This window comes from Ovis aries, chromosome 25 (assembly GCF_016772045.2).
Source record: "Ovis aries strain OAR_USU_Benz2616 breed Rambouillet chromosome 25, ARS-UI_Ramb_v3.0, whole genome shotgun sequence".
NCBI lineage: Eukaryota > Metazoa > Chordata > Mammalia > Artiodactyla > Bovidae > Ovis > Ovis aries.
This window is the reverse complement of record NC_056078.1, coordinates 28,686,406-28,704,877: the sequence shown is the minus strand read 5'-3', so window position 1 is coordinate 28,704,877 and position 18,472 is coordinate 28,686,406. Positions and strand designations below refer to the sequence as shown.

At 41.5% G+C, this 18,472-nt stretch overlaps 2 protein-coding genes across 58 annotated transcripts in view; both read left to right on the top strand.

Moving 5' to 3' along the window:
• USP54 (ubiquitin specific peptidase 54) overlaps window positions 1–8,622 on the top strand; it is a 128,127-nt gene extending 119,505 nt beyond the window's left edge. For 26 of the 50 annotated variants that reach the window (XM_060406632.1, XM_060406620.1, XM_060406608.1 and 23 more), the window contains 4 exons: window positions 1,354–1,472; window positions 1,792–1,932; window positions 5,458–5,644; window positions 7,320–8,622. In XM_060406632.1, coding sequence (XP_060262615.1) covers window positions 1,354–1,472; window positions 1,792–1,932; window positions 5,458–5,644; window positions 7,320–7,879 — 1,007 coding nt within the window. In that variant the 3' untranslated portion in view covers window positions 7,880–8,622. The remainder of the gene's footprint in view (window positions 1–1,353; window positions 1,473–1,791; window positions 1,933–5,457; window positions 5,645–7,319) is intronic. The other 24 variants (XM_060406644.1, XM_060406638.1, XM_060406627.1 and 21 more) reach the window with 1 other exon arrangement.
• A 2,005-nt stretch (window positions 8,623–10,627) lies between these two features.
• The window catches only part of PPP3CB (protein phosphatase 3 catalytic subunit beta), a 47,543-nt gene continuing 39,698 nt past the window's right edge, over window positions 10,628–18,472 (top strand). For all 8 annotated transcript variants that reach the window (XM_015104436.3, XM_015104431.3, XM_042240910.1 and 5 more), the window contains exon 1: window positions 10,628–10,847. In XM_015104436.3, the coding sequence (XP_014959922.2) occupies window positions 10,763–10,847 (85 nt within the window). In that variant the 5' untranslated portion in view covers window positions 10,628–10,762. The remainder of the gene's footprint in view (window positions 10,848–18,472) is intronic.

The following is an 18,472-nucleotide window of genomic DNA, read 5'->3' as shown; positions in this document are numbered from 1 at the left end:
CTTTTAACTCAGTACTTGAAAATACTTGAAAATTCCTCAAAGTCATCTAGTTTAATTCAATTCCTTTTTTTTTTTTTTTTTTTAGTGGCTGAACAGTATTTGATATTGAGGATACTATAAAGTATTTAGCCATTCTGCTGTAGATAGGCATTACTTTATTTCTAGTTATTAGCCAAACAATGCCACAATAAACTGATATTTTTGCTTCTTATTCTCAAGAGGGTAAGAAAGTAAATATATTTTCAATCTTAATGGTTATCTCTAGATTGCTTATTAGGAAGACTATAATATTTCACATTTCTTCTAACAATGTTTAAGGCTATTCTCCCACATTCTTTATGGAAATCTCTTAAAAATAATATTCCCAGGCTCTAACCAGAAAGATTCTGATTTAGTATGTCCGTGGAGAGATACACAAAGCTGTATTTTTAAAAAGTTCTAGATGAATCAGAGGTAGTATTGGAACCACTGCATTTAAGCACAAGAAAATATTAAAAATAACTGGCCTTTTAGCTTAGTATCAGCAATATCATGTTTTGGCTAGGTACACGTATTAGAATCAAAATATCAAATCAAGATGTGAATTGGCAATAGACATATATATCAAATGTAGGTCAAGGGTGTGTGCACTTTCAGAAGGCTTAATTAGTTGTATTGGAGCAAGCCCCTTGGGAGTCACATATCCAGTTTGGAGCAGCTCATCTCTTTACAGTCTCACAAGATTTTTAGGAAGAGATAACATTTAGAATTTGTTTAGAATGTAAGTGATTAGAGAGATGCTAATGAGGAAATAAAAGACCACACTACACATATAAAATGTTGAAGAGCTTCTGCTCATAGTATATAATTGAAGTGAAAATCCAAAGACTTGAGTTTTAATCCTGATTAAACTACTTACTATTTGTCAGACTCTGGAACTTATTTTCCTGTTTTGTAAAAGGAGGTGGTTTAATATATGGTTACTATGATAATTTTCTAACTAGACTGGAGACAACATTTCCCTTGTCATTGCAGATGCTCTAGAGAATTACTGTGTCAGGTAACTTCCTCTGTATCTATTATAAGTCTTGGACCCAAATCTGACAGCAGCAAAGCTGATTATATTTACTATTTAGCTATGTGTCCACAGAGTCCCTTCTCTAGGGCCTGTGTTTGAGATCCCTATGGCCTATGGGAAGCTATCCATATTCTGAAACTCCTGTTTCTACATTCTAGGAATCCATCCTCCACTGAATTCAGAGATGAATATTTGTTATTTAATGAAGCAAAAACTGCAGAGTTTTGTGTTGCAGGCTGAGTGCAGACTCTGGGAGAAGAGATGGGTTCAACTTATGTTTATGTTTTCCTCCTCAGGCTCTGCAGATGGTGTAGGGAGGAGGTTGCACTCAGCCCCTGGCCTTGGTCTCTCAAAGACCCCAACAGCAGAAATGGAGCACAGTCTCCATGAAGCCAACGCAGTATCTGCTTCTCAGGTAGCCACCTCAGGTTCTATAGTTCTGGGCATGGGGTGGTATGTTGGGAAAGAATTATGGAGAGATATGGGTGGTGGGGTTGGTGATAAGGCAGGGCATAGGAATGTGGGGCTATTAGAAGAGAACAAGATCTATGATTGGGCTTCTTTTGAGTGAGAGGAGGTTGCCACATGGCTACTACCTTTCAAATATATCTAATTCAGATCTCTACTAGTGAGTCTTACTTACCCTATTCTCTCCCATATCCCTCGGGACAGAGTCTGTGGGAAAACCACAGGTCTGATGTTACGTGTCTGCCTGTGTGTCTGTGTGTTTGAAGGCCGCACCTTGCCAAGGCCCCAGCAGGGAGTGTGGGGAGGATGATCAGTATGGTGCAGAGAACTTTCGGCGCATCTCACGCAGTCTCAGTGGCACCGTTGTCTCAGAGAGGGAGGAGGTCCCAGTCTCTTCCCACAGTTTTGTAAGTAGAATCAGGGTCTGTCTATTTAGAGCATCTTCTTTCTCTTGCTAGGTAAAAATACACTGCGGTGAAGGGGCAAGAGAAATGGAAGGTTGTAATTTGGGGAAAGCCATGTGCACTCAGCAAAAATGAGGACATGTAATCATTATTTTTTTGGTCACACATTCACTTGGAGCCCAGAAGAATGTTCTTTCCCTGTAGCAATTCTGGAGGGTGTAATGTTGGCTTCCTCAGGATGAGAAGTGTCCCAGAAGCCTTGAGAGGAGTCTCTGAGGAGCCATGACTGCTGGCTGGGTCAGAATCCATTGCACTAATCAAAGGAAAAAGAAGAGATGGGACGACATATTGTTTTGCCTGTTCTTCCCCATCCTAGAAAATGACCGATTGGGGTCCAGTTGGCTTTCAAGCTGAAATGAAGCATATGCATTGGCAGCAGAAGGAAAATGATTTAAAGTCCTCATCTTTGGGGCATTTCATATAGAATTAATGCAGTAATCTATAGATGAAAGGTCCAGGGATATCCAAGTCAGCAGAGATCAGCAAACTCAAATAGTTTCAGTGGTTGGATTTCTAAAATGTGCCTTTTGAGAATTTCATACACTTGCCTGAGGCAACTTGAGATTTTATTACAGTTTAGGTCAGGATATAAAGCACCAGTAGTACATTGAAGCTTGCTCACCATGTCAGTTTCATAAAAATTTTAAAAAACAGGTCTTAAATATGTGGTATAAAAATAGAAAAGTACAAAAAGGAAAACTAAGTCTCTTCCACCAGTTCTTCAGATCCAGTTTCTTTCCCAGTGACTGCCCAAGAGGTAGTCATTTTTTCCAGTTTATTGTCATAAATTTATAAATAGCTCTGAACAGTTGGCCACTCTTTTTGGAAAAGGTGGTCTTTTCTGCCCAGCATTTGTTCTCATATACCTTTAATGGCAAGTTGTTATTTTGCTAGGAGAGTTGGCTTCCTTTTGGCCTGACTTCTGTATCATTCACTTATACATTGATTCATTCTTTGAAACAAATGCTTTCTGAGCTTATCTTCTAGGTATTGTGCCGAAAAATGGTGTTGAGTGAGCCAGATACACTCCCTGCTCTCTTGACTTTACAGTGTACTGGAGGAGGCAGATAAACAATTATAATATAAATATGATAGGATTTAATGCTATGGAAGCAAAATAGGGGAATTCCAGGCTTGAGGAATCAGGGAAGTCTTCCTGGAGAATTAAAATGAATGTAGCAGATAAAGAGGACTGAAGCAGATATTAACTGAGTTTAAAAAAGCTTTTTGGTGTGGTATGATTAGAGTCTGGCAAGGGATAAATGGAGAATGTTGACAAGTGAGACTGTTAAGACTATAAGCAAGGGTCATATCATGAACCATAGTAAGGAGTTTGGGAGGATAGAAAGATGTAGACACATTGGAAAGTCAACTAGGAAATTAAAATGTTTGGTGCCTACTTGCCTGGACATGGGGAAAAGAGAATCGAGGATGATATCTAGGAATTGTGGGTTGTTAATGATAATATTTGAGGGAAGAGAAGCAGGAATATATTTGGAGGGAGAGATATGTGCAAATTTGGACGTATTAAGCTTGAGTTGATAGATATCTGGTAGGCTTTTGATTCTGAGACATATAAACTTAAAATTGAGATTTGAGAATCAGAGCCACTGAAAAGAGGAAGAGAATTGCAAAAAGAGGGAAAAGAAAAACCAGGACGTATCTCTGAAGAGAATCAGATTCAAGGTTCTTCTTTTGAAGAACCCCAAAAGGAGACTTGGTAAGAGGCTATAGGGATGGAAGGGGACCCAGTGAAGAAGGGTGTCTTTCTTTTGGTGACGGTGTCACATGCAGAGAGGACTGGCATCTGGTCCTTAGGCTACTTGGTAAATGCCTACCATGTGCCAGGCCGTGTTAGGTGCTATGAGCGCACACTGCTGAAACAACACAAAGTATCTTATAATCTCAAAAAAGAAACAAGATACACTGGCATATAGATTATTTTATTTAATATATTATTTAGTAAGTGCCTATAATAATCCTCCAGGAGCTGTTCAAGGTTATGGGGATACTGGAGTGAAAAGAAATGTATTCTAGTAGGAGAGAAAAGATATTAAGTAAACCCCAGACAATGTGTGATAAAGAATAAAACAAAGCAAGAGGCTAAGGAGTAAAGAGGTAATAGTGGTTATTCTCAGGGCTGTTTTTTTTGATAGAGTAGTGAGGAAAAGCAGCTCTAAGAAAGTAACATGTGATGAGAGACCTCAGTGATATGAAGGTGTAAGCCATGGGAAGAGCATTCCCAGTAACAGAAACACAAAGTGTAAAGGCCCTAAGGTGGGATAAGCTTCGTATGTTTGAAGAACATTAAGAAGGTTGGCGTGTAAAAGGCACAGGAATGGTAGGAGATAAAGTGAGAAAGATCAGCTTTGCCATATCACACAGAACTTGCAGGCCACACTAAAGGAGGCAGTGGGCTGGAGATAGGAAGGACTAAATTGGAGGCTGCTGCAGTGGTCTAGTTGAATTTAAATATAAAACCTGTAGGTAGAAATGACAGTATATGGCATAGGCAACTAATGGAATTGTGGATGAAAAGTGCAAAATCAAGGACAGTGTCAATATTTTGAGTCTAGGTGACTTAAGAAAATACGGTACCAGAAGGAGGAGTTGGGAAGAATGTTGGTTCAGTTTTGGACATGTTCATATCTCTTACATTAAAAAACATATTTCTGAGACTTTGCCACATAAGTGAATGACAAATGAAGAACAAAGTAGGTCATAAGCAACAGTGGGTACAGACTTAACAGGCACCACCAAAATGGAGACTGGAGTGTAGCAGTAACTGGAGAGATGGAATAGAGAGTTTCTGACTGTACATTTAGGGAGATATTAGTTCCCAATATCTGACTGTCTACATTTAGGGAGATATTAGTTCCCAATATTTAGAGTGAGTGTAGAATTTTTCAGTCTTTTTTGTTTTCTGAATTTCCCTCTCATTTCTTCTCTATTTTAAATTTTTATTAATTTTTTTAGAGGCTTCTGTTATTATTATTTTTTTTAATCCACATCACACAACTTGCAGGATCTTAGTCCCCTGACCAGGGATTGAACCTTGGCAGTGAAAGCTTGCAGTCCTTACCACTGGATAGCCAGGGAATTTCCCTCTTGCCTTTTTTTAAATATCTATCTCATTCTCTAATTTTAATAGTAGCATTAAGGACTTTGCTAAAGACCTTGATGTTAGGATTGGGAAAGTGAGGGTTATGAGGAAGACATATTAAGAGAAGAGAACTGTACTTTGGTGTCTTAAGTTCATAGTGGAGGATGTTTCATAGTCAGGATGTTTCCTAGAGGGGCTGATGCGAAGAGTGTCGAGTAAATTGGGTCCATCTCTAGATTAAGCAACGTTTGTACTCTAGTTCCTTCCATATCCCCCTGCTTCCCTCACTGTGTTTACCCAACCATAGCCTGCTGTGTGTTAATCCTCATCTCTATGTTTTTTTTTTTGTCTTGTCTCATTGTAAGGATTCATCAAGCGTGAGGAAAAAGCCTTTGGAAACCCGGCATCGTTGTTCCAGCTCCTCTTCCCTCCCTGTCATCCATGACCCTCCTGTATTTCTCCTTGGTCCCCAACTCTACCCACCCCAACCACAGTTCCTGTCCCCAGATGTCTTGATGCCCAGCATGGCAGGGGAGCCCCATAGACCCCCAGGTAACTCTCCCCAAATCTAATATTATGTGCTGGAATGTAGTACTTTTCCAGGGACCGGGAAGAATCAAATCAGTGCATCTGTTGGGGGATGGGGAAGGGGAAGGAGGGTCCCAAGGTGGAGTTGTAAAGGGAAATGAATTACTGCTTTAAAGATCAAGCATTGATCTTGATGAATCATGACTGAATCATTTCTTGGGCAACATGGGGTCTAGACCAGAGCTCCCAGAATCTAACTACTCATGAAAATGAACTGCTTCAGTTGTGATAGGATATGATTTTAAGTGACCCAGGGAATTAGTACCCAGTCTTTAGGATCCCCCAAAACAGGAAATATCATCTCTCTCAGCTGTTTTTCTCTCCTTTTATCCCAAGTCTCAGTTGAGGGATGGTCTAGGAGGATGAGCAGTAAATGGCAGACTTGGAAAGATCCTATGCACAGAATACCCATGCCATGCATAGAGACCCAGACAGTCCTGGGGAAGGTGGGCAGCATCCTTCTGGCTTTCTTTGACCCTCCACGGCAAGATTTGTTCCATTTTTCCCCTCATGGACCAAATCTACAGTTTAAGGCAGTGGTTCTTAATGAGAAAGGGGAGGTGCCAGTGGCATCTGGTGGGTAGAAAGACTAGGGATGCTGCTAAACATCTAGCAATGCACAGAGAAGTTTCCTTGCACACCCCTACCCTACTCCTAGGACAAAGAATCATCAGCCCCAGTTATCAGTAGTGCCAAAGTTGAGAAACCTGTCTATGGGTATAAATCCCCAGGGAAAAGGATCTTCTTAGAACTGAGTAGTACTGTTGATATTTGTGTCCAAATTTTAGGGAGCTTTGGATAAGCAGGCCTTCTGGATAAATGGACTTCTAATTACTCAGTGGAGCTGCCAGGTCACCAGCATCCTTTGAGAGTTACTAGAAGTATCTGATCAGTAAGGCAGCATTTATTGCAACTTGTTCTGCACCAAATACTACAGTAAATACATGGGAGAAAGAAGGCAGTTCTCTGCTCTTAAAGAGCTCAAAGTTTCAGTAATCAGGTATATATATATATATATATATATATGTATAGCACAGCTATTGATGGAATTTAAAAAATAAAAATGAGAAGTACTGTTTAGAAGTGACGTTTGGAAAATTAGTTATTTTGCTTCTTTTAAGTAAAAGGGAATCAATGTATAGAAAAGGCATTCTACATTATGTATGTGGGAGCAGTGCAAACAAAAGCAGAAATCTTGGAGAATGAACACAAATGTAAGCAGACACAGTTCACCTGGAGTGAAAGTACCATGTTAAAAAAACTGAGTGATGTTTTGGAGTGGTGACTCTAAGGAGTAAAATTATCACAGAGAACATGTATTTGAAATATCAGAGAGCCATGCATGAATGTGTGTTTGTGTCTGTCTGTCTTTTGGAGGACAGATTATAATGCAGTGAGATAGGAGTGTGCAACATCCAGGAGACTGTTTCATTTACACAGATTGGCAGTGACTTGATTTTAGTGTATATTAAGAATTTTTAAAAATGAAATTAAAAGCAAAGCTAGGTTCCTTCTTTCCCTTATTTGTATGTTCTTAAAAGAGGTGAGGAGTTGGAAGGAACAGCCAGGAATGGTCCTCTGGGAAGGATAATGGTTTTACTGAAGATACTCAATCTTTGGGTTTCTTTTCTCTCCCCAGGAACTTCGAGGAGTGTCCAGCAGTTTCTGGCTATGTGTGACAGGGGTGAAACTTCCGAAGGGGTCAAGTACACAGGAAGGACTTTGAACTACCGGAGTCTCCCCCATCGTTCCAGAACAGATGCCTCCCGGGGACCATGGTCAGAGGCCAACCAGCATATTGGGGCCAGATTCCTGACTACTCCAGGGTGCAAGCGTCAGCTAACCCACACTGCCACACTACCAGAAAGACAGCAGGACCTTCAGGTTCCTCATGCTCAGTCCTGGGGGGATCTTTTCCATTCACCCTCCCACCGTCCTGTTGTTCACCCTGTGTCGCCGCCACCAAGCAGTCTTTGTGTACCCCTGAGGTCAGCTTGGAATTCAGGTCCTGTTCCAGGATTTCGAGCCCCTGGTCCTCGAAGAGTAGACATGCCCCCAGATGATGACTGGAGGCAAAGCAGTTATGCCCTGCCGTCTAGGCACAGGAGGACAGGGAGAGAGGAGTTTCTGTTTGTCCTAGCAGATGCCCCTGGCAGAGAACAGGTCAGGGCTAGAGCCCTGCAGCACAGTAGGTGGTAAGGGTTACCCCTTTCCTCTCCTGGAGCCACAGCTTTCTCTGTTAAACTGTACTGCAGCAGAGTTGGCACCCTGCATCCCTGCCAAGGTTGTGCAAGTCTTATCTCAATACAGAGTTGGCAATTTCTCCCAGGGGTGCCAGGAACCCCTAAGGAGACCTGGCTCTTTGAGGGAATATTTGAAACTTCAATTTCCATTCACCTAGCAAAAGGAAGCAGCTGCTGTTTAGGGTTTTATTTGATCCACTTTAAAGATGAATTCATGTTACTCTGGACACTAGCCATTCCTTAGGATCTTAGGGTCACCATTTTATTCTTGAATACTCTAAGCCGTCATATTCTGTTCCCTGTTATATTACCAACTTCTATGCTTTGTTTTATCCACCTATCCCTATTATCCGACCTTCTGTCTTCTCCATCCCTCATCCTTGGAGGGACATGTAGCCCTGTAGTCTTGGTCCTGACCACATCATTCAGGCTAGCCCACCCGCCCAGACTGTCAGCCTTCCCTCAGCCCCCAAACCTTAGGCCTAGAATGTGGGACTACCAACATAACATTTACTCTTCGGAACAAATGGGAGTCAGGCACACTAACATACCCTCCTGTCCTCAGCAGCACAGCCATTACTGCCACTTGCTCAGTCGCCGCTGTAAACCCTCAGAGTCAGCTGAACTATTTTAGGGCCAAACATACTGTTTTTTGTAAAGTATTTTTCATTAATAAATCTATAAGATAGTTCTATTTAATTCCTTGTCATTTGTCTATTTGATTCCTTTTGTATTTTCTTGCTCTTTTGTATTGGGCTGGGGAAGCAAGAAATACCAATTCCCAGTGGCCTGGGGCTCAGTATATGGCTTTTGACTGAGTGAAAGTGAGGAGCCAAAGAGGAGTTGAAGACTGGTTGAAGGGTATGTATTCAAGGTAGGAGTCAATGAGTCCTCATATGGAGTGACTTTCCTTATTTTTATTGCTGCTAGTACATTTTCTATCCCTTTCCTGCCAAGAGGCACTCAACACATTACATACTTTCTCCTTCCCCCCTCAGGGAGATTTTCTGGGATTCAGACTCCTCTTAGAAACTCACTCCTGATCTAGGTACCCGTTGTGCCCTCCCTCCACAAGTTTATCATGTGCCTCTTATCCCTTCCTTTGTCTCTTCATATGGCTGCCCCTTGCCTTCCCTCCAGAATTATATGGCACTTCCATGTAAGAATGGAGAAGGAAAAGGCAACCCACTCCAGTACTCTTGCCTAGAAAATCCCATGGACGAAGGAGCCTGGTGTCCATGGGGTCTCAAAGAGACGGACAAGACTGAGTGACTTCACTTTCACTTTCCATGTAAGAAAGATCCATTTTCACTCCTTCCTCACTCGAAAATTCATCTCCCTCTAGAAAATAATATGTGAGCTCCCTTAGCAAACATTACTAACTGGGCATTTCTCTTTTCTTAGATTATTCCAACTCTCAGGATCATTAAGATTGACAGGTCAAGAGGTAGAGAGGTGGTGTTTGAGTCGTTTGGACTATTGCTTGCCTAATTATCACCATCTGTTATGAACAGATTCTGAGCACATGTAGTATTGAGCAGGAGGATGGGCAGGTATTTCTCACCCTATCCTACTTGAATCCTATGCCATCAAGATATATAGACGTGGGACTTCCCTTGCAGTCCCGTGGTGAAGACTCCGAGCTTCCACTGCATAGGGCACAGGTTTGATCTCTGGTTGGGGAACTGAGATCTGACATACCTCTCAGTGCAGCAAAAATAAAAAAAAGATATATAGATCTTAGGATATTCTGATCCCTGCTACTGATCCAGCACCTCTGCTGGTGTCAACATATCAGTTCAGTTCAGTTCAGTCGCTCAGTTGTGTCCGACTCTGCGACCCCATGAATCACAGCACGCCAGGCCTCCCTGTCCATCACCAACTCCTGGAGTTCACTCAAACTCCCGTCCATCGAGTCGGTGATGCCATCCAGCCATCTCATCCTCTGTCATCCTCTTCTAATAATTATTGATTGAACAATCATTTCTTGTCCCACTACTCCCTTCCTTTTGAGTGTACATCTCTTTAAAGTTTCCGTAGAAAACCTGGGCCCACCTTCTACCGTAGAGGTATTTCTTATGAGGAGCTAATTTCCAAGTCCCTATTGCCTTCGAAATCTCTCTTTTCTCAGTGAATCAAGAGGGAGGCTGTGTCCTTTTCAGGTCAATTTCGTAGACTCTTTGAACATCTCAGTGACAAAACCCTTCCTTTCCTCTTTCCTGTTTTGATTCTGAACCCTTGGAGCCTAGTCCGCTGTACCTGCATTCTTTGTGCTTTCAGACTCTTGACAATCCCAGGCTCTAAACACAAGGGCCAGATTCTCTCTCAAACTCCATTCTGAACCGTTGCTTCGCTCTAGAACCTACACCGCTTCCTCTAGTTCTGTCAGTTACCGACCGAAGTACCCAAATCTGACAGTCAAATTGTTATACTTTTTTTTTTCTCTCTATTTGCGGGAGATTCTTAGGTTTGGTCACATCTCTCCATCTTTTAGGAGCTCCATGAAAGCCGGTGTCGTGTTCCCTAGCACTCATTCACCGCAGGAACTAGCTACAGACGAATCATCTCTCCTCACTCTCTTTTATTTCTGCTTGCCCAGAATTTTAAGCTGATCCCTTGGCATGGTCTTGTTTCTCTCCTAGCTTCAGTAATTTTGCTCAAGTCCCTAGAGCCTGCTCCGCCCCCGCCCCCGCAAGCGCGGTGCATGCCGGTCTTAGCCCCTCTGTAGGGAAAGAGGGTCCGCCATGTTCCCCGGCGGCGCCGCCGCTTGGCTCTGGTAGCCGCCGCCCCCGCCCCCAGCCCCGCCCGGCCCAGCGCCTAGCCGAGCCCCGGGCCCAGCATGGCCGCCCCGGAGCCGGCCCGGGCTGCACCGCCCCCACCCCCGCCCCCGCCGCCCCCTCCCGGGGCTGACCGCGTCGTCAAAGGTGAGAGGTGGACGAAGCCCTGGGGGCCTGGCCTGATGAGATAGCTGTGTGAGGGCGGGCGGGAGACCGTCCCCTCCGGAGCGGGCCCGGAAGGGCGGGCGAGTGACTGGCTGCCTCACTTGGGGAGTGGCCCCTGGGCGGGCCCCTGCTGGGCTGGGCTGAGTCGGTGGCGGCGGCTCCGAGGTCTCTCGCTTGCCTTCGGGCCGGGGCAGAGGTTTCGTTCTGTAGGTCTCCGAGCCGGAGGGGTGAGGCTGCTGGTCGCGGCGAGCCTCTTTCTTTTCCTGCCCGCCCTGTCAAAGCGGCCCAGAGGCCGCGATTAGCTTCCTGCACCGCGACAGCTGCACGCCTGGCTTGCCGGGGCGAATGGAGGGGCTCTCAGACCTTCAGCCACGCGGGGCTGGGCGATGAGCAGTCAGAAATCACCTCGCCTTTGGCCCACGCCTGCTCCCCAGTGACAGCCGTCCGCCCTATTCGCGCCTAGTTAATGCCAGCCGCAGGGGTTCGCACTCGGCCTTCAGGTGTCACCCCGCGCGGAAATTGGGGGAACTGTATGGGATTGGACAAGGGTGCAGGGATAAGCCAGAATTTGGGGGCCCCGGGTTTAAGTGCATAAGAGATGAAAAAAAGACAGTAAAAAAAAAAAAAAAAAAAAGATCTTCGGCGATAGGAAGAAGCATTTACTTAGAACCGGCAACACTGGTCAGAGGGCAAGAGGGGTTAGCCCTCCCGTGCATGCAAACACCTACACACTCCCCCTAGAAGAAGAAATTAAATATTTCTCAGCTGGTGCAGAATTTATGATTGTTTAACTACAACAGGTCATAACATTAATTTGAAATAGAGAAATTGAAGGCTAATTTAGAATTGCTTAAGATTTCCATGCTCTCTGGGAGAGCCCATCAACTTCAAACACTGTTGTGGAGGTGAAGAACATAATTTGAAATGATTTTTCTTTATCATGTAGCTTGGTCAATAAATTGAAATCATTTTAGAATAAAGTTTTCTTTTTTGTATCACATTTATTTTTGAAAGATAGATACTTCTTTTATTTGTTTTATTTATTTCATTCAACTTCTCAAACATGCTGGCATAATGTTTAAACACTGTTAGCCCAGTTTTGGAAATCTGACTAGACATGTTTCCATTAAAATATTTAAAAACAAGAAAAACTTTTTGTTTTGTGGTTTTTAATTTATCAATTCTAGCCTCCTTTAATGATAATACTAATTTGTATCTAGATTTATGTAGACAATTTTAAAAGCTTAATTGTGTATATATTCGGGCCAGGCATCAGTTGAAAAAAGCTTTTATAGAATCCTTGTCCCAAGAGGTCTTTTGAAAAAGAGAAAGAAAAATGATCGGCAGTTCAGACATGCATGCTATTGTAAAATCTTGAAGTTTTGTTGGGTTGGGAATAGGAGACATGAGCTGCCTGTTAATTTTTTGACAGTATACCTGTGCTGTCTGTTAATTTCCCCTGGCACTTTTCACCCTACTATTAGATGGGACAACCAGTCACATTTCTGAACAGTAAGTTTGTGCTATACTTAAATGCTTGTGAGTCTTCTTGTTTTTTGACATTTATATGGTAATGTTTCCCTTGTACTTCTTTAATACAGTAAAAATAAGATTCCAGACATAGGGCATATTCCTTAGGGGTGGATTGTGAATACAAGACATAGTCATATTTGCAGTTTATTGGTAGGAAATAAAAGTCATTTGATTTAGGTAAATGGGAGTTTGTTGATATAGAAAATCATAGTAGAACTTGTGGATATAAGATACCATGTACTTAGTAGTATGCTCTTCAAGACAACTTTCATTTCTTTATGGTATTTGTTAGCTAGTTGGAATGGCAGATATGGATCACATGCTTTAGAGATAGTGTGCAATAGACTGGTTTGTGCTGCTCCAGGAGTTTCTAGCTTCCTTGGAAGTTACTGGGAAATTTACCTTTCATTGTAGAAATCTTTTATATTTCATTTTCAAGCTTCTTTCTTGCCTTCCTCAGTAATTGTAGTATAATGTTTCATTTGATGACAAAGAACACCAGTTCGCTGAAGCTATATAACCACCATGCTAATTCAACTTAAGTGTAACTTGTTACAAATCTAGATTTAAGTCTAGTATGTGCTGGTTTTGCACCATTTCATAGTGGTAAGGTTATAGAGACCATCGTTGGCATTGACTATAGTGTTTTACTCCCTGAAACTTTCCCTGTTATCTCAGATTTTATGCTCTTACACTTCTAGCCAAGAGGCCTGTATTTTATGGTCATAGCTTTTGAAGGGGAATAGGTCTTCTGTGTTTCGTATCAAATGCCTGAATTTCACGTTATGTGAAGTTTGAGATCTTGGAATATGGTAGGTGATTCATGTATAAATTATCTATTCACTGAAATTATTAGTGGTAATTCCATATCCCTGATTATGTGTGATTAGGTTTCCTGGTTAAGACAGTTCTGGGCCTGCTCCAGTTTCTGGCTCTGGTCAAATTCATTTGTTTAAAAGTTGGTGGAGCCCAAGTGGTTTAAGTGAGATAGTATGCCCTCTTAACTATTTTCTGTCAAGCATTTTTTATCTTTAGCTAAGATAGTAAGTTGGCAATAAGAAAATAGAAACAAACTAGGAAAAACAGTTAATTTTTCCTAGTGCCTTTTTGCCACATCAGCAAAACTGGTGTGTGTAATTAAAGCATAAAACCCTGAATTTATTTATATTGTTCTTCCTCCTCCCCCTGAAATTTACTTGACCTGAAATGTCCAGGTCTTTTTTTTCCCTCAGATACTTTTAAAATGTACTTTTTGCTGTATAGATGAGATCCCAGATTTGTAAAACTAGATTTTCCCTTGAAATTAATAAATCTATTACGCTTAATGCAAAAATTCACCTTTATTGCTTACATTGCATTGTCCATTTTGTGTACCTGTTTATTTTAGCACACACATTGCTACTCACTTTCTTTTGCATTCAGCATGTTTTATTCCCTAGGTTTTATTATCCTTATCTCTTAAATTATCAGACTTTCAGATTGAACCAAAATGTGTGTGTTGTAAGTTTTTTACCTGTTAATATCTAATGGGCAGCCTTATGATTCATTTAGGTCCTGTTGCCTGCTCCTCTGCTCAAAAATCAGAGGTTGTTTGGCTAACCTGTTTTCCAGTAACTTAGCTTTAATAGGATTGCTTATTTTCATTACAGATTTTTAGATGACCCACATAGGTCTTGGAGTCACATAGCTACTTCAAGTGTGTGTGTGTGTGTGTGTGTGTGTGTGTGTGTGTGTGTGCGCGCGCTAATTCTAGTTCATTATGATTGCTTGTTTTTGAATAATTGTATTTATCCATTTATGGCTGTGCTGGGTCTTTGTTGCTGTGTTTTCTGTTTTCTGGTTGCAGAGAACAGGGGCTACTGTCTAGTTGTAGTACGAGAGCTTCTCATTGTAGTGGCTTCTCTTGTTGCAGAGCATGGACTGTAGGGCGTGTGGGCTCAATAGTTGCGGTGCCCAGGTTCTAGAGCACAGGCTCAGTAGTTGTGGTGCATGGGCTTAGTTACTCCATGGCATGTGGGATCTTCTCAGAAGAGGGCTTGAACAAGTGTCTCCTGCAATGAGAGACAGATTCTTTACCACTGAGTCATAGGGAAGCCCTGAAAGTGAAGTCACTCAGTCGTGTCCGACTCTTTGCAACCCGTGGACTATAGCCCACCAAGCTCCTCCGTCCATGGGATTCTCCAGGCAAGAATACTGGAGTGGCTTGCCATTTCCTTCTCCAGGGGATCTTTCCAACCCACGGATCGAACCCAGGTCTCCCACATTGCAGGCAGACACTTTAACCTCTGCACCACCAGGGAAGCCCCAGTTCATTATATTTTAAAGCAACGTGAATTTTAATTTTTTTTTTTAACAAAATCTGTTTTATGGACTTAACCTATCTAAAAGAGATAATTCTTGAAAATGATTTTCCTTTTCCTTTTTACCCTAGTCAAACTGTTAAGCATACTAAATCTTTAGTACCATGTGTCCTAGAGAAAGCAGGGGAACAGAGAAGTGTGTGTGTGTGTGTGTGTGTGTGTGTGTGTGTGCGCGCGCGCGCGCGTGTTTGTATATGAGACAGAGAGAAGTCAGCAGTGAGAAGGAAAGAGAACACTTTGGCAACAAGTCATCTTGGAAGGAAAATGCCAAGGAAAAAATATAGCTGCTCAGTAATGAGGCAAAATCTTCAGGTTCCGGTACTGTTGAATGAATTGGCGAAAGTTATAAGGAAAAGTTTGGTGAAAGAATTTTGATTTATTAGATGAGATGTGTTTTAGTGCCAATCCTATGATTTCATTTCAGTATAAAAATGTTTACTTTTACATAGAGATGAAATAAGCTAACACTAATTGACATTTTTATATGATATGTAAAATTTATTTTTGAAATTCAAAGTAACCAAATAGCAACTACTTATTTAATGCCTGCCATATACCTAAAAACTGTAGGGAAACAGTATAAAAGATAAAATGCAATCTTGGTCCTTGGGGAAATAGGTACTCATGAAAAGTTAATAATTTATGTCATAAGGCTGTGTGAATAATAATTGCCAGTTAAGTGGCAGACCCAGCAAGTTGAGTTCAAAGGAGATAGGTATGGGTCTAGATTTGATTGGTCTAGCAAGGGTTTGTATAGGAGGAAAGAGCTTTAAGGACGGGTAGGATTCAAATAAGCAGAAGATTGGGACCATTTATTTGTGCATCATTTATTGAATACCTCTTTGTACCAGACATTATACTAGGCTTTAGGGATACAGAATTGAATTAGATATATTAAGCAAGATAGATTTTTCTTGGAGGCAGTCTAGTGGAGGAGACACTATTGCAAATAAATAATATAATGAATTAGGTACGAAGTGCTGTTGGAGCTTTATAGAGGGAATTGACTCTTAATTAGAGAGAAAGCTTCACTGAAAGGATTATACTTTGAGGGGAACCTTACAGGATGAGTAGAATTTCTCCAGATATTAAGGTGGGGCTGAGGAGGAGAAGGAAATGGCAGCTCACTTCAGTGTTCTTGCCTGGAGAATCCCAGGGACGGGGGATCCTGGTGGGCTGCCATCTATGGGGTCGTACAGAGTCGGACATGACTGAAGCGACTTAGCAGAGAAGGAGAAAATATTTTCTAGTAGCGAAAACAGCAGTAGAAAGGCATGAGTTTGAAAAAAGCATGGAATGTGTGACAGTATTGTGTAAAGTTCTTGGCAAGAAGTAGCAGATGAAGTTGAAAAAGCTTTTTTGAACACCAAGTTGAGGACCTGAAACTTAGGGAGTATAGCCTCTGGATGGTTAAGAACATTGGATGATTAAGACTGCCTGGGTTTGAATTAAGACTGCCTAGTTCTGCCTTAATCGTTTCACTGAGGACAAGATACTGAGTACCCCAGCCCTCAATTTTCTCATCTGCAAAATACAGTTAATAAAGTTATGGGATTTTTGAAGGATTAACAGAGACAATTCATGAAAATTTGTACCATAGTGCCTGGCCTGACACATTATTGAAAGTTTTAAAGTAGAGGGATGACCCAATGATTTGGTTTTTGAAAGGTAACAGATATTGTTGATAAGTGATTACTGATTAAAATGGAAGAGACTAAAATCAGGGTGTCAGAAGGTTAATGGAGTAGTCCAAGTGTAAAATGACCATGGCATGGATGAATTATGAGAAAGAGAAAAATCAAATATGACACAAATCCTGAGTAATATTGGAAAGTAGATATACGGGAGCAATGACTGGGTGTGGCAATGAAACAGGTAGAAGAGCAAACTTTTTTAAGAAAACAGTAATGAAACTTATTTTGCTTTAGTGATAGTTTAAATTGAGCAGTTGTAGTTAAAGGCAGAGATTGGAGTGATAGGTAAGAGACTGGGGATGGTTAAGAAGGACTTTGAAAAATAAGTTTCAGACTTTTGTCTCCTTTATTCATTAGTCCTTTTTTGACTAAACGGTAAAGGGTAGAAAAGAAATTAGGGTGGAAACCACCCCAGTATTTTGAGTAGATTTATTTAGCTGTGCTTTGTGCAATAAAGGGGGAGGAAAAGTAGAGCTTAGATTTTTCTAGTACACAAAGTGATAAGAACTTGAACTAGCATTGCAGCAATGGAGATATAAAATAGAGGACATTTAAAATAGAACTAGAGTCCAGAAAGAGAACAGTGACATCAAAATTTTAAATCTGAGTGACAGAGAATGATGATATCATAACAAAAATAAGCCAGGAAGGAAAAACTAATTTTTGAGGGAAGGGTATCGTGTTCAAAGAACCACTACAAATTAAAAGGAATTCAAGGGATACCTAGAAATTTTGAAGACAGTGCTGTAGGATTTATTGAACCTTTCCTTAAAGCATGTGGCTAATGCGTGCTTCTACCCCTGGCATCTGGGTGGGTTATACCATTTTTCCTGATCAGGAGACTTGATGACTCTGAGTCAGAAGAGCATTGTTGTCGTGTTGGTATAAGACAGGTGGTACTGGAGTAGCATTCTGAAGACCTCAGTTTCAATCATGACTCTACCCCTTACTAGTTAAAACACCTTGAGAGAGCCATTAACTTGTCTGAACCTGTTATCCTCTCTGTGAAACTGAGATAAAATTGCCCTACCAAACTCATAGGATGTCTCTGAGAATCATAGGATTGTGTATATGAAAGCAAGCACTAGAAATATATTGTCATTGCTGTATAAATCAGTGTACTGCTACTGCTGCTAAGTCGCTTCAGCCGGGTCCAACTCTGTGCGACTCCATAGATGGCACCCCACCAGGCTCCCCAGTCCCTGGGATTCTCCAGACAAGAACACTGGAGTGGGTTGCCATTTCCTTCTCCAATGCATGAAACTGAAAAGTGAAGGTGAAGTCGCTCAGTCGTGTCTGACTCTTAGCGACCTCATGGACTACAGCCTACCAGGCTCCTCCATCCATGGGATTTTCCAGGCAAGACTACTGGAGTGGGGTGCCATTGCTTTCTCCAAAATTAGTGTAAAGATAAGTAACTAATGTTTCATTAATTCAGTAAATGCTCATTAGTACCTATGTTCTAATCACTAGCTATATAGTGATGAAAGACAGCTTGCTCCCTTTTAAGGAGCTCGTAAGCTTGAGGGGGAAGCAAGGTAGTTATAGTGCAGCTGATAGGTAACCTAGCCAAAGAACAGGAACATTTTTCAAGAATTGGAACACTGATATGAAGTTTAAGGACAAAGAGAAATTAGACAAAATATGGAAATAGTGTACCTATAAATAATAGGGAATGCAATGTACAGAGGTTTTTCTGAGTGATGTAGTTTTTAAAATGAAAATAACATCTGGAGTATAGGATGTGTCTGGAATATGAGTTAGTGGCAAAAAGATGAGGGTTGGAAATGTAGGCAAGGGTCAGATTAGAAGGGATCTTGTATGACATGTTAAAGTACAAAATTTGGATTTTATGTGATGCATCATCCAGTCTTGCAACAGGTGGATGTTGAGATCTGAATTTTAAAAAGAGTATTCCGAGTTATTGTGAAACCTGGGCAAATTGAAAAGATTTTTGTAATTTTAGGGGAAAAAAGTCCTTATTTAGTGTCTTAGGACCAAAGGGATGAAACGAGATCAG